Source organism: Mandrillus leucophaeus, unplaced genomic scaffold (assembly GCF_000951045.1).
Source record: "Mandrillus leucophaeus isolate KB7577 unplaced genomic scaffold, Mleu.le_1.0 Scaffold61, whole genome shotgun sequence".
NCBI classification, from domain to species: Eukaryota; Metazoa; Chordata; class Mammalia; order Primates; family Cercopithecidae; genus Mandrillus; species Mandrillus leucophaeus.
In genome coordinates, this window is record NW_012106586.1 from 4,586,904 (window position 1) to 4,599,041 (window position 12,138).

General features: G+C 48.9%; 1 protein-coding gene across 1 annotated transcript in view; it reads left to right on the plus strand.

Annotated features, from left to right (window-relative positions):
- The window catches only part of GSX1 (GS homeobox 1), an 11,072-nt gene extending 10,152 nt beyond the window's left edge, over window positions 1-920 (plus strand). Inside the window, exons 3-4 of the mRNA XM_011999991.1 lie at window positions 1-72; window positions 538-920. Of these exons, the coding sequence (XP_011855381.1) occupies window positions 1-72; window positions 538-920 (455 nt within the window). The remainder of the gene's footprint in view (window positions 73-537) is intronic.
- The last annotated feature ends 11,218 nt before the right edge of the window (window positions 921-12,138 follow it).

The following is a 12,138-nucleotide window of genomic DNA, read 5'->3' on the forward strand; positions in this document are numbered from 1 at the left end:
CCGCCGCCGCCGCCCTCTACCAGACGTCCTATCCGCTGCCTGACCCCAGGCAGTTCCACTGCATCTCTGTGGGTAAGCGGGGCCGCCGCGCAGAGGGACAGGGCAGAGGTGATCCGAAGCAGGATGGAGAGCCAGGGATGGAGGAAGAGGGACCCTGGGCTTTCTGGGGGCGGTGAGGGTCATGTCGGGGACTAAGGGGGGCGCTTGGGGTGGAATGCAGATAGAGGGCCAGGACACAACGCCAGGAGGCGGATGAGGGCGGACGTTCAGGTCCTGGAGTGGGGGCCGGGGTTAAGTGAGGGCTGGGATCCAGGGCTCTCCATGAAGGGGAAGGAGTTCCAGGGCTGCCTGACTCCGGGAGAATCAGAATCTCGGAGCTGGACAAGGAGGCGCTCACTGTAACTCTGCCGTGGGTAGTGTTGGGGCAAAGAGGTGGGTAAGAGGTCAAAGTTGTAGGATTCTGGTGGCCGCCTACCTAGGTATTGGGTCCACAGCACAGAGGTCTGATCGCTTCCCTCTCTGCTCTGCCGCCTCCAGATAGCAGCTCGAACCAGCTGCCCAGCAGCAAGAGGATGCGCACGGCTTTTACCAGCACTCAGCTGCTAGAGCTGGAGCGCGAGTTCGCCTCTAATATGTACCTGTCCCGCCTACGTCGCATCGAGATCGCGACCTACCTGAATCTGTCCGAGAAGCAGGTGAAGATCTGGTTTCAGAACCGCCGAGTGAAGCACAAGAAGGAGGGCAAGGGCAGCAACCATCGTGGCGGCGGCGGCGGGGGTGCCGGTGGTGGCGGGAGCGCACCGCAAGGCTGCAAGTGCGCATCTCTCTCCTCAGCCAAGTGCTCCGAGGATGACGACGAATTGCCCATGTCTCCGTCCTCCTCAGGGAAGGACGACCGGGATCTTACGGTCACTCCCTAGGCGCGCGTCTCCCTAGGTCCCCCACCCCAAGACCTCCCTGCGCCTCGGTGACTGGTCCTGGGACTCAGCGCTGGTTCCCAGGCACCCGCTGCCAAGCCACTGCCCGGCATGGATTTGGCACGGTTTTGCAGAGGTCCCGGGCCTGGGCAGGGCTGAGAGCTTGGCAGAGACTGGACCATGGTGTCCCCGCCCCAGGGCTCGCTCGCATCCAGAGCCAACTCCGAGCTGTGAACTCTATAAGCGCTCGAGTCCTCCTGGGCAGTGCAGCACCGCGGCCCCAGCCTGCAAGCCTGCTTGGCGCAGCGCCTTGCTGGCAGCCGGCGCCTCCTAGCCCGCCCTCTCTGGGCTGGCTTGGGCTTCCTCGCTTACTCTACTGTCCTCCGCTCTCGGTCAAGGTCGGCAGCCTTGGATGCTCGTTCGCTTCTCTTTTTAAAATCTTTTTGTCCCTCGCCACCTCTTTTCTGTGATCATTTATTTACTCGGCCCCCGCCCGCCATCACACACATTTATGAACCCCCCCCCCCTTTTATTTCCTTTTGCTTTTCCCTTCTCCTCCTCAGGAAGCCTCCTCCTTCAGTCAGTCCATGTGTCCCTTGATCTGGCCTTGCTGTCCTCAGTCCCCACTCTTGATCTGGCCTTGCTGTCCTCTGGCCCCATTTGATCTGGCCTTGCTGTCCTCAGGCTCCTCTCACAGATGATAAATTTCGCCCGTAGTATCCATACTGGGGAAACCCATTCGCTGTTTCCGACACGCTCTTCATTCCTCTAAACATAGGACCCCACTCTCCGAAGCTGGCGACCCCACTCTTCCCTCTCCAGACTCTGGTCCGCCCCAGCCTAGCTGTGTAATTGTACGGCCTCTGCAATGCCAGAAGATATTTATTTATTTATTTATGTACAAAATTTTAAATAAACTTTTTTTTTTCTTAGAAATGCCCGTGACTCTGAGCCCAGAGGCCTTCGCTCTGGAGTAGATAGGCGCCAACCTGGATTGGGCCTCCGTGCTGGGAAGGGTTGGGGATCCAGTTGCAGGGTCCGAGCCGGCTCCTCGCCTTACAGCTCAGCCAGTGCCTCTCGGCACCCTCAGCTCCGCTGAGAGCTCGCCTTCCATACCAGCCAGGTGCGCGCTAACGATTGTCCCACTCCGGCCTGGCGCACAAGCGTCTCGGAGCTCAAGCTAAGCCGGAAGGGAAGGAGGGCGCTCTCCCTGGACTGCATGAGTCCCAACCCCTGCAGCGCCTCCTTCTCACCTGGGATCCAGCCCCACCTCCATCCCTCAACGTTTCGTTGTCCCGGCCGGCAGCAGGAACCACTCCCTCCGTAAGCACAAGAAATCCGTCCTTCGCTGCGCTTGGATTGGTAACAATTAGTTAGGGACAAATTTCCATTCTGCCGGATGGTGCAGACTCCTCTCAGACGGTCCTCCTCGCTTTGTTTTAAGGCAAATTCCTTTAGCCGAGTCTCTGGTCGCGGAACATTCCAGGCCAGGAATCTGAGAACCCAAAGGGATCCTGCCCCAGGGAGTCCCCGAGAGGGACACTGCATAGCTGGAGCCAGTGGCTCTGGGACCTCATGTTCTTACCAATTCTCGTTACAATCCTATATCCCCCTACTACTTAGAATCCACACCCCAGCTCCCTTTGAGGACATATGCGGGTCTTTTTACTCTCTAAGATGGATGAGGAGAAGGCAGTGCGTGAGGTTCTGCAGAAACGGAGAGCGCACAGCTGCGGGAGAAGGAGTGTTTTCTGCAGTCAGTATTTCTGCAGTCAGACCTGGGAAACTACTGTCCGCGTTCTCGCCGCTCCCATTCTGTGTCTAGGAAACCTGCCAGACCTTCTTCTCACTCACGCGCGCGCACACACACACACACACACACACACCCCCCCACCCTGGGGAGCGCTGAACTCCCCGTGTCTAGGCAAAGCAAATGCGTCTTGTCCAGTAGGAAAGACGGTCCACCTAAGGTTGCTCAACATTTTTGGAGCTCATTTCCTTCCCCCCACAAAACAGCTTTATTGAGCTATTCACATTAGCATCCAGTTCATTCAATCAAAGTGTGCAATTCCACGATTTTTAGTATATTCACAGAATTGTGCAACCATCGACACAATCTTATTTAAAAACATTTTTTGTCATCCCAAAAAGAAACACCATGCCCATTGATAGTCGCTGCCAATTCTCACTATATCCAACCCTAGGCAACCACAAATCTACTTTTGGTCTTGTATTAGTCAGGGTTCTCCAGAGAAAAGAACAAATAGGCTATATGTAGTTACGTGAGGAGGTTTAGTCTGGAGACCAGGAAGTATTGTGATATGCCATCTACAAGCAGGAGAACTAGGAAAGCCAATAGTGTGATTTCAGTACGAGAACTAGCGGAGCTGATGGTGTAACTCCTAGTCCGAGGCCCAAAGCCTGAGAACCTGGGAAGCCGCTAATCTAAGACCCAGACTCCAAGGCACCGGAACCAGGAGCTTGTGGGGCTCATTTCTAAAACTTTTAGTCTTTCCCTTCAAATGAAGCTGAGTATGGGGATGGGAGGATCTCTCTCCAGTTCCCCTGGAACAAGGGCAGGCACGATCTGGCTCCCCATGGAGAAACTCTTGCCGGTTCTTCCTGGAGCTAGGCACCTGAGTTGTGCGCTAGACTAATGAGGATCTCCATCAGTCTGAACCCCACTTTAGACGGGGACCAATTCTCCACCATCCCAGGAGGCGACACTGTGCCAATCTACTGCCAATCTAAAGGAAGCCAAGGTGCTTTAGTGCATACCAGTGAATAGAATCACAACTAATGTTTTACTATCAGTGATGAAGCTACTGCTTTGAGTTTTGCTCGTTTGCACGTTGGTCTAGGGCCCCAGGGTGAGTGCAGTTGTGCACTCTTAGCTGCGGCACGACCGGCCAGTCTCCCTTTGGCTGGGATTTGGGGGCGGGCGGCAGCACGATTGTCTGGCAACGAGTTCGTTGTGGGTCTGAAGGACCGGCTTAGAACTAGTTCCTCTCCTGGATTATAGGATGGGGTGATCTTGTGCACCTGGCACAGGCTTTTGCCAGCACTCAGTGTCAGGCATCTTGATCAGAAATGCATTTTTGAACCTGCCAGGGAACAAAGTTTGGAGGGGATGGAAACGGCCGTGGGAGAAATAGAAAGGATGGAGAAATAGAAAGGAAGAACGTGCGCACCCGGCTCTCCCCGCACCCACCTCTTCTCCCCGCCCTGCCTAGGGATCCCTCCTGTTCCCAGCTGCTCCCAGAGTCCGCAGATCCACAACTGCGAGCCAGGTCTGCGCGGGGCCAGTTCTCCCAGGAGTGCACGTTTCTTCCTCTCGGCTTCCCAGGGATTCATTTCCGCAAGACCAGGCTTTCAGCTTTCTGGTCTGCCTTAGCGGGCAGCGGTAGGAAAAAAGCAAGCCTCCTTGTGGCGATCCCAGTTGTTGCCAAGGTAGTAACGGGAGCGCAGCGCTGGGGACTTGGAGGCGGCTGCGGCGCACCGGGACTCTCAAGCATCCCGCCGCCAGGAGAGACTGCGACCAGCGTTCGAATCCCAGCACACTTTTCGCTCAAACACTCCTCACCCTGCAGCCTCTGACCTGAACGCAGAAACAGTTTGCGTCTTGGGCCTCCGCTCGTGTCAAAGCCTCTCCTCTGCCGCTTTGGTTGACCGCCAGGGAAGGGCGTGATTGCGACCTGGAGCTACGGGCTCCTTCTCTGAGGAGACCCAATCCAGGCTTTAAACCACACTGCTCTGAGCTGGAATTTGGGACTCACAAGGCAAATTGTGAAATTAGAACCAAACTGAATTATCAGGATGATATTTTCTGGAAATTGCCTTTTAACGTGGCTAATTCACCTACAGGTCCCCAAGTTTATTTTAGGGACCGTGTCCTTTTCTCTGTGCATGTAGTGGCTAGGAGTGTGGGGCCTGCAAAAGCCTGGCTTTGCAATCCATGTCCACCATTTCCTAATCTTGGGCAAGCCACTGGTCCTTCCTAAACTTCAGTTTCATCCTCTGTAACTGGGGATTATGTTAATAGTTCCTCTGCAGGGTTGCTGTGCAATATTAATGGATAGAATTCCCACAAAATGCTAAGCAGAATGTCTGCCATGTTTCAATAAATGTTAACTAATATTGTAGTTGTTGGTGTTGCAGTTGTTACTTGCAGTGTCTACAGCTGCGCCTGGGGCATAGTAGATGCTGAATTATTTAATGAATGCTGAAAAGTGACCACTCATACTCAGACTTAGACACAAATCTACCACTGAAGAGGGGCTAGGGAACACATGCAAGTGCAAACATTTCCTGGGCTCCGTGGAGTTAGTGGAAAATAAGGAATGCTCCCGTCTGCCAAGTACCAGGTGCTGGAATCGTTTAGGTCCAAACAGGGAACTCCTTTTCACCTTCATTTAAACCAGTTCCTCAACCTCCACTCTACTGAGATTTTGGGCTGAATAATTCTCTGTTGTTGGGGGGGGGGGCTGTCCTCTGCATTCCATGGAGGCTAGCAGCACACCTAGCCTCTACCCACTACATGCCAGTAGTACCTTCTCCCAGTTGTGACAACCAAAAATGTCTCCAGACATTGCCAAAAGTCTGGGGGGGGGATATATCACTTCAGGCCAAAAACAACTGATTTCAACCTGTGTCATTTCTGCAGAAGTCCACAGTGGCCAGGATTTGGTGGCCTGGCTCTGAGCACACCTTTCTTCATTTCTGCCAGCTATCCTTTCATTGGACACCTGTACCTTCTACATCTGGGGTACTAGACGGCTCTGCAATGTAGTGTGAGAGGAGGCAGCAGAAAGAGAAAGTGGGGGAAGGGCAGCTGGTGGAAATAGCAAAGCTGAAGGCCTTTCCTGCATAGTGGGGGCATGCAGCTAGTCTGCACAGCCTAGGGCATGCAGGTTGAAAGGGTGAGTCAGTCAGTGGCTTGCTGGCTGAGCAGAATGCACAGGGCTTCTAGGGTCTTTCCAAGAATATCCTATTCATATGTTTCATAGCCCTGTAGACAATAGGCTCCCTCTACAGTCAGGCCCATGAGTACCCACAAGGCCAACGTTTGGGAGAAAAATTTTAGAAGCCTGAGGTGGCATCTCCCAAGTCTCTGTCTCTCTCTGTCTCTCTGTCTCTCTGTCTGTCTGTCTCTCTCTCTCTCTCTCTCACACACACACACACTCACCACCACAATTAGGGTTCTTCTTGAAGCACATATAGGTATTTGTTAATGCCTTCTCTCTTGAAGGCATTGTTTTGTTAATGCCTATATGTCTGATACTGAAAATCAATTCCTTTTGATTAGAGCCTCTCATATTTGATGCAAACACAAGTAGCCTTGCAAACAGTAACCACTGAGCACTGACAGTCATTCACTTTTTCTGAGAAAAGGCTCTGGAATGGCAAAACAGTAGAGGGATGCTGAGGATAGAGGACCAGGTACATGGAAGAGAAGTAAGGGCAAGAGAAGCGTGGTCATGGTGGGAGGACTCTGGAAGTCTTACTGCACCAATCAGTGCAGTGAGACCATTGGTCCCCCACCACCAAATTGGAAGGCTGAGCCACTGTGCTTACTAGCTCCTTCAAAACCCAGCTTTACCCACAAAGTAAGGAATAAACCAATTCCAATGAGGCAAAAACTCATGAATCCAGCCTTTCCCCAACCTTGCATGTAATCATCCACAGGTGAGTTTGTTATACTAATAGGTATGTGTATGTATACATTTATGTGTGTGCACATGTTGGAGAGACTGAAACAAGGGGAAGGTGGGAAAAAAAAGTTGGTGAGTCTAGGAGAAGAACGAGATTTCACTCAAGTTAAACAGCCTGGTGTAGTGATCATGCTGTCACTATGAATCCAAGCCCTGGTGCTAGAAAGCTCCTTGGAAACCACCAAGGAAATTCCAGGGCACAACCTGGCTTCCAGGGTTTTATCTGTGAGTGGCTCAAGGGAGCAAGTGCCTCCCTTGGTATGTTGGGGAGACGTTTGACTTGGTATCCATTTCGGGCAGTAGTGGGTAAGGAAGGTGTGGCATTCAAGAATCTGCCCTGCACCACCCAGTCCAGGGGGTACTGGTCAGAGTGGGCATGAGTCTGGGGCAAGTCAGGGCTCCCTCAGGGGAGCCATGCAGGGAGGAGGCCCCACTCCTAATCCAGTTGGCTTTCAGGCTGTTGGATCCCAGGATGCAGGGTCAGTCCAGGGGCCACCCCCATTGGTTCACTGTCCACAGAGAAGTGCCAGAAAGAAGCAGATGTCTGATCCTTAATTCCATAATGATGTGAATTTCTAAAGTAGCTCTGTTATGGGCTAACTTGAATTATCCCAGAATTCATATATTGAAGTCCACAGTACCTCACAATATAACCATATTTAGAGATAGGGTCTTTAAAGAGGTAATTAAGGTAAAATGGGCCTTAATCCAATATGATGGTGTCTCTATACGAAGAAGAGTTTAGGACCCAGACACACATGAAAAATGCCACGTGAAGACATGGGGAGAAGACGGCCATCTGCAAGCCAAGGGGAGAGGCCTCAAAAGAACCAAGTCTGTCTATGCCTTGATCTTGGACTTCCAGCCTCCAGAACAGTGAGATAATAAATACCTGCTGCTGAAGCCCCCAGTCCGTGGTATTTTGTCATGGCACCCATGCAGACTGATACAAGTTCTGACCTAGGTGAGAGCTCTCTGGACCTCTGTAGGCTACTGTAAGAATATGGAAGATTGTAGAGGAAAGAATATTGGGCTGGTAGTCAAGAATCTGACATCCATCCTGGATTGTGCCGCTAACTAATTCTGTAACTTTGGACAAATCATATAATCTTCCTGGACCTCTGACTCCCTTTCTCCAAAGTTAAGGGGTGTAACAGGCATTGGTTTTGGTTTCTGTTTTTGTTTTCTTCTGACCAGCATCCTTTCCCCCTCCTTTTGGTGACAGAATCTAGATTTTGTTTTGTCAAATGCAAATTAAGGTTAGTTCTGGAAAAGAACAAGCACCCACTGAGGCAGACATTTGCACATCTGGGAGTTCTCCATGGGTAGGTTCCTGCATTCCTCTCCAACATCCAACGGAGATTAGAAACTTACTACCTGCCCCCCTAACAGCTAAGACATAGGCACAGGACCTGGGCCCAATTAACTGGACATTTCCCCTAGGAATATGAATCTAGAGGAGAGTAATGCAGAGATTACTGCATTACAGAGACCTGTGACAGTGTGGAAGGGATTGTCCAGGTTGGGAACCCCAGAGATGGCCTCTAGCAAGATTGTACATGGATGAGGCCTTGGCAATCTCTTCCCTCCCTGCCTGGTATCCAGGCCATTTTCTCCAGCTTTACCATTGATTCTGTGAATTATCAGATGGCCTTCTCTTCAATATCTTTTCTGCTTAAATAGCCAGAATTCATCTCTGTTGCCTGCAATTGAGAACTCTGAGTGATGCAATGATTCATAACATAGATAAACTGTTCAGAACCCGCACAGGATTGTGAACAGAGAAGTATGATGGTTCCGTCAGTAGAACTAAGCATCAGTTCTGACCAGGTGGTCAGTATTACTTACACGGAATCCCCTGGACCTTGGTATTCGTTGGCTCTTTTAGGCTATTGCCCATGCGTTCCTTTTGGACACACTGGGACATTTAGACTTGGTTTTATGGTTTGAATATTTGTCTTCTCTGAAACTCATGCTGTAACTTAATCCCTAATGTGTCAGTATTGGGAGACGAGGTCTTTAACAGGTGATTGGGGCCATGGATTAATCTATTCATGGGTTAATGAACTAATGGATCATCGTGGGAGTAGATATGTTATAAAAAGCCAAGTTGGCCAGGCGCGGTGGCTCATGCCTGTAATCCCAGCACTTTGGGAGGCCGAGGTGGGTGGATCACCTGAGGTCAAGAGTTCGAGACCAGCCTGACAAATATAGTGAAACCCTGTCTCTACTAAAAATACAAAATTAGCTGGGTGTGGTGGCACATACCTGTAATCCCAGCTACTTGGGAGGCAGAGGCAGGAGAGAACCCAGGAGTCAGAGGTTGCAGTGAGCGAAGATGGCACCATTGCACTCCAGCCTGGACAACAAGAGCAAAACTCTGTATCAGAAAACAAACAAAACAAAACAAACAAACAAAAGCTCCCCCGAGAACCGCCTCTGCATGTAACGCCCTGTCAGAGAGTCCTTACCATGGCAAGACACCCCTCACCACATGCTGGTGCCGTGTTTTTAGACTTCTCACCATCCAGAACTGTAAGAGATACATCTATTTTCTTTATAAATTATTCAGTCCTAGGTATTTAGTTACAGCAGCAGAAAGCAGACTAAGACACTTGGGTGGATGGTGTCAGAGTTCATTACCCAATGGTGATAACATGGGTCACAGTTGGATCATGAACTGGCCTCCCCCTGGAGCAGCACTGGGCTTCCTGGGGGCAGCAGAAATGGTGCTTCCTTCCACTCTACACACCTGCAGGAGGGGCCATGCCCAGGCCACGCCCCTTTGAGATGGTTGTCCACCCCGTGCACACATTTCTAGATCAGCTCAGTCTGTGCTACTTTGCTCTTAATCACCAGGGAAGAGATTCTCCCTGAACTTCCTCATACGACTCTCTGTGGCAGTTAAGGATGTCCTAAGAGTGGTCAATAATTCTAATCACAGCCCTTTTATTGCAGGTGTCAGGACCTACGTTAAGCTAAAAGGTATCTATGGGCTCACAGAACCATTTAAGTTCAGGAGTGGAGCTGTCCTCAGGAGCTCCAGGGACTTAAATGGTGTGTTGAGGTGTCTGGCCCTCCTCATCCAACGGCTTTGCTTCTTTCCATGTGTTGGTTTGATTCTCTCATCCTGTGGACAAGGTGGGACTGTAGGGGGGTGGTGGGCAAAGGGTAGGAGGACAGGGTCAGCATGGCAACAACCAGTTTCAGACTTAGGTTATCCCAGCAAAATGGCCCCAACAAAAGAGCAAAAGTATTTTTTTCTCTCTCTCTCAAAGTTCTCTAGTGATAGCAAGTGGCCTGTGGCAGCAGCCCCAGAGTAGTGGCAGGCGTTGTCCAAGTGGCAACCCCAGAGGTGACCATTCTAACCACAGATTGGCTCTGCCTGGTTCCGTGCCATCCTGTGGCTGTGGTCAGGGGTGGCACTCTGGGGGAAGTTCAATTGGAGGCTCCACTAGAACACAGGAAATAGGGGATTGGGGTGGCTGGAAGGAACAAAATAGATGCTGAGCAGACAAAACTAAGACATCCATTCTGGGTACCAACCACTGCTTCATGTTATAGTGCAGTATAAATTGTGGGCCCTCAGATTCCCTTGGAGGTCTAAGAGGTCAAAGCTATTTTCATAATACTACTAAGACGTTATCTGTCTTTTTCACTGTGTTGACATTTGCCCTGATGGTGCAAAAGGAGTTATGGGCAAAACTGATGGTGCCTTAGACAAATCCAGGCAGTGGGGAAAGAACTGTACTGGTGGTCACTGTGTTCTTGGCCCCCACACACCCAGGGTGAAAAAGAAATCCAATTGCACCCAAGAATCTTCTTTACAAAGAGGTTAACATGATAATTTCATTAAAACTCAACTTTGAAGATATGGTTTTTTAATATTCTATGTGACAAAACGGTAAGTTTTTATCTGCTGCAAACTAAAGTACACCAAAAAAAAAAAAAAGTTGCCTCTTGAAAAAAACACACATAATTGAGTAGCAAGCTGAACTGGCTGCTTTTCTTATGGGAAGCCATTTTACTTGAAAAAAGAACTGACAGAAAAACTGGTTATTCAGAGTTGGGTATTGGGCAGATACTTTCTTGAAAACAAAGTGACCCTATTTCTTTAAGAAAAACAACTGAAGTATTTGCTGTCAATGATAAAATTTGAGGTTTCATTCAAAAATTAGAATGCTGGAATACTTATATTCATCACTGTGAACTTGACAGGTTCTCAACACTTGAAGATTTTTCTGATGAGATTGGTGGAGACATTAACAAATACGGTTTTAAAATACATTATATAATGAAATGTGCCAACATATGGGTGCTCTTTATTAACTCAGTGAACTAGTATTTCCAGATGACCAAGGTATGATGCTACAAAATTCTGCACAGATAAAAGATCCATTCAAACATCCAGATAGATCAGCAGATTTTCATGTAACAGAGTGCAAACAAAAAATTTATGATTCCAGATTCCACATCATAACATTTAAGACATTCAAGTTTTGATGTAATACCAAGAAAAATATGCACAATTATATTAAAAGGCTATTAAAATACTCCTCCTGGCTGGGTGCGGTGGCTCATACCTGTAATCCTAGCACTTTGGGAGGCCAAGGTGCATGGAACACTTGAGACCAGGAGTTCAAGACTCTGTTGCCCAGGCTGGAGTGTGATGCCAGCATAGCTCACTGCAGTCCTGAACTCCTGGGCTCAAGTGATTCTCCTGCTTCGGTCTCTTAACTAACTAGAACTACAGGCATGTACTACCATGCCCAGCTAATTAAAAAAAAAAAATTTATAGATGAGGTCTTGCTATGTTGCCCAGGCTGGCCCTCCACTTTTTAAACTAATTATCTGTATGAGGCTGATTTTCTTCATATAGTTCAAGGAAAACAACACATCGCAAAAAAAAAAAACTGAATGCCTGTTAACATACCTCAGGTGATCTTAGAATTCAGCTATCTTCTATTAAGCCAGATATTAGAGGTTTGCAAAAATATAAAGCAATGCCACTCTTCTCACTAATTTTTTTTTGTTTTGGAAATTATAGTTATTTTATACAAATATGCTATTTAAGTGAAAAAGGAATAAATTTATTATTGTTATTTTAAATAAATCTATACATATTTTTAAATGTTGTGTTTTCATTTCAAATACAGTCAATTTTATTTTTATTTTTATTTGTTTTGAGATGGAGTCCTACTCTGTCCCAGGCTGGAGTGCAATGGTGCAATCTTGGCTCACTGCAACCTCTGCCTCCTGGGTTCAAGTGATTCTCCTGCCTCAGCCTCCTGAGTAGCTGGGATTACAGGCGTGTGCCACCATGCCTGGTTAATTTTTGTATTTTTAGTAGAGATGGGGATTTCACCATGTTGGTCAGGCTGGTCTCGAACTCCTGACCTCAGGTGATCCACCTGCCTCAGCCTCCCAAAGTGCTGGGATTACAGACATGAGCCACCGCGCCCAGCCCAAATACAGTCAATTTTAATAGAGATAGCTCACGTAAACAAAAA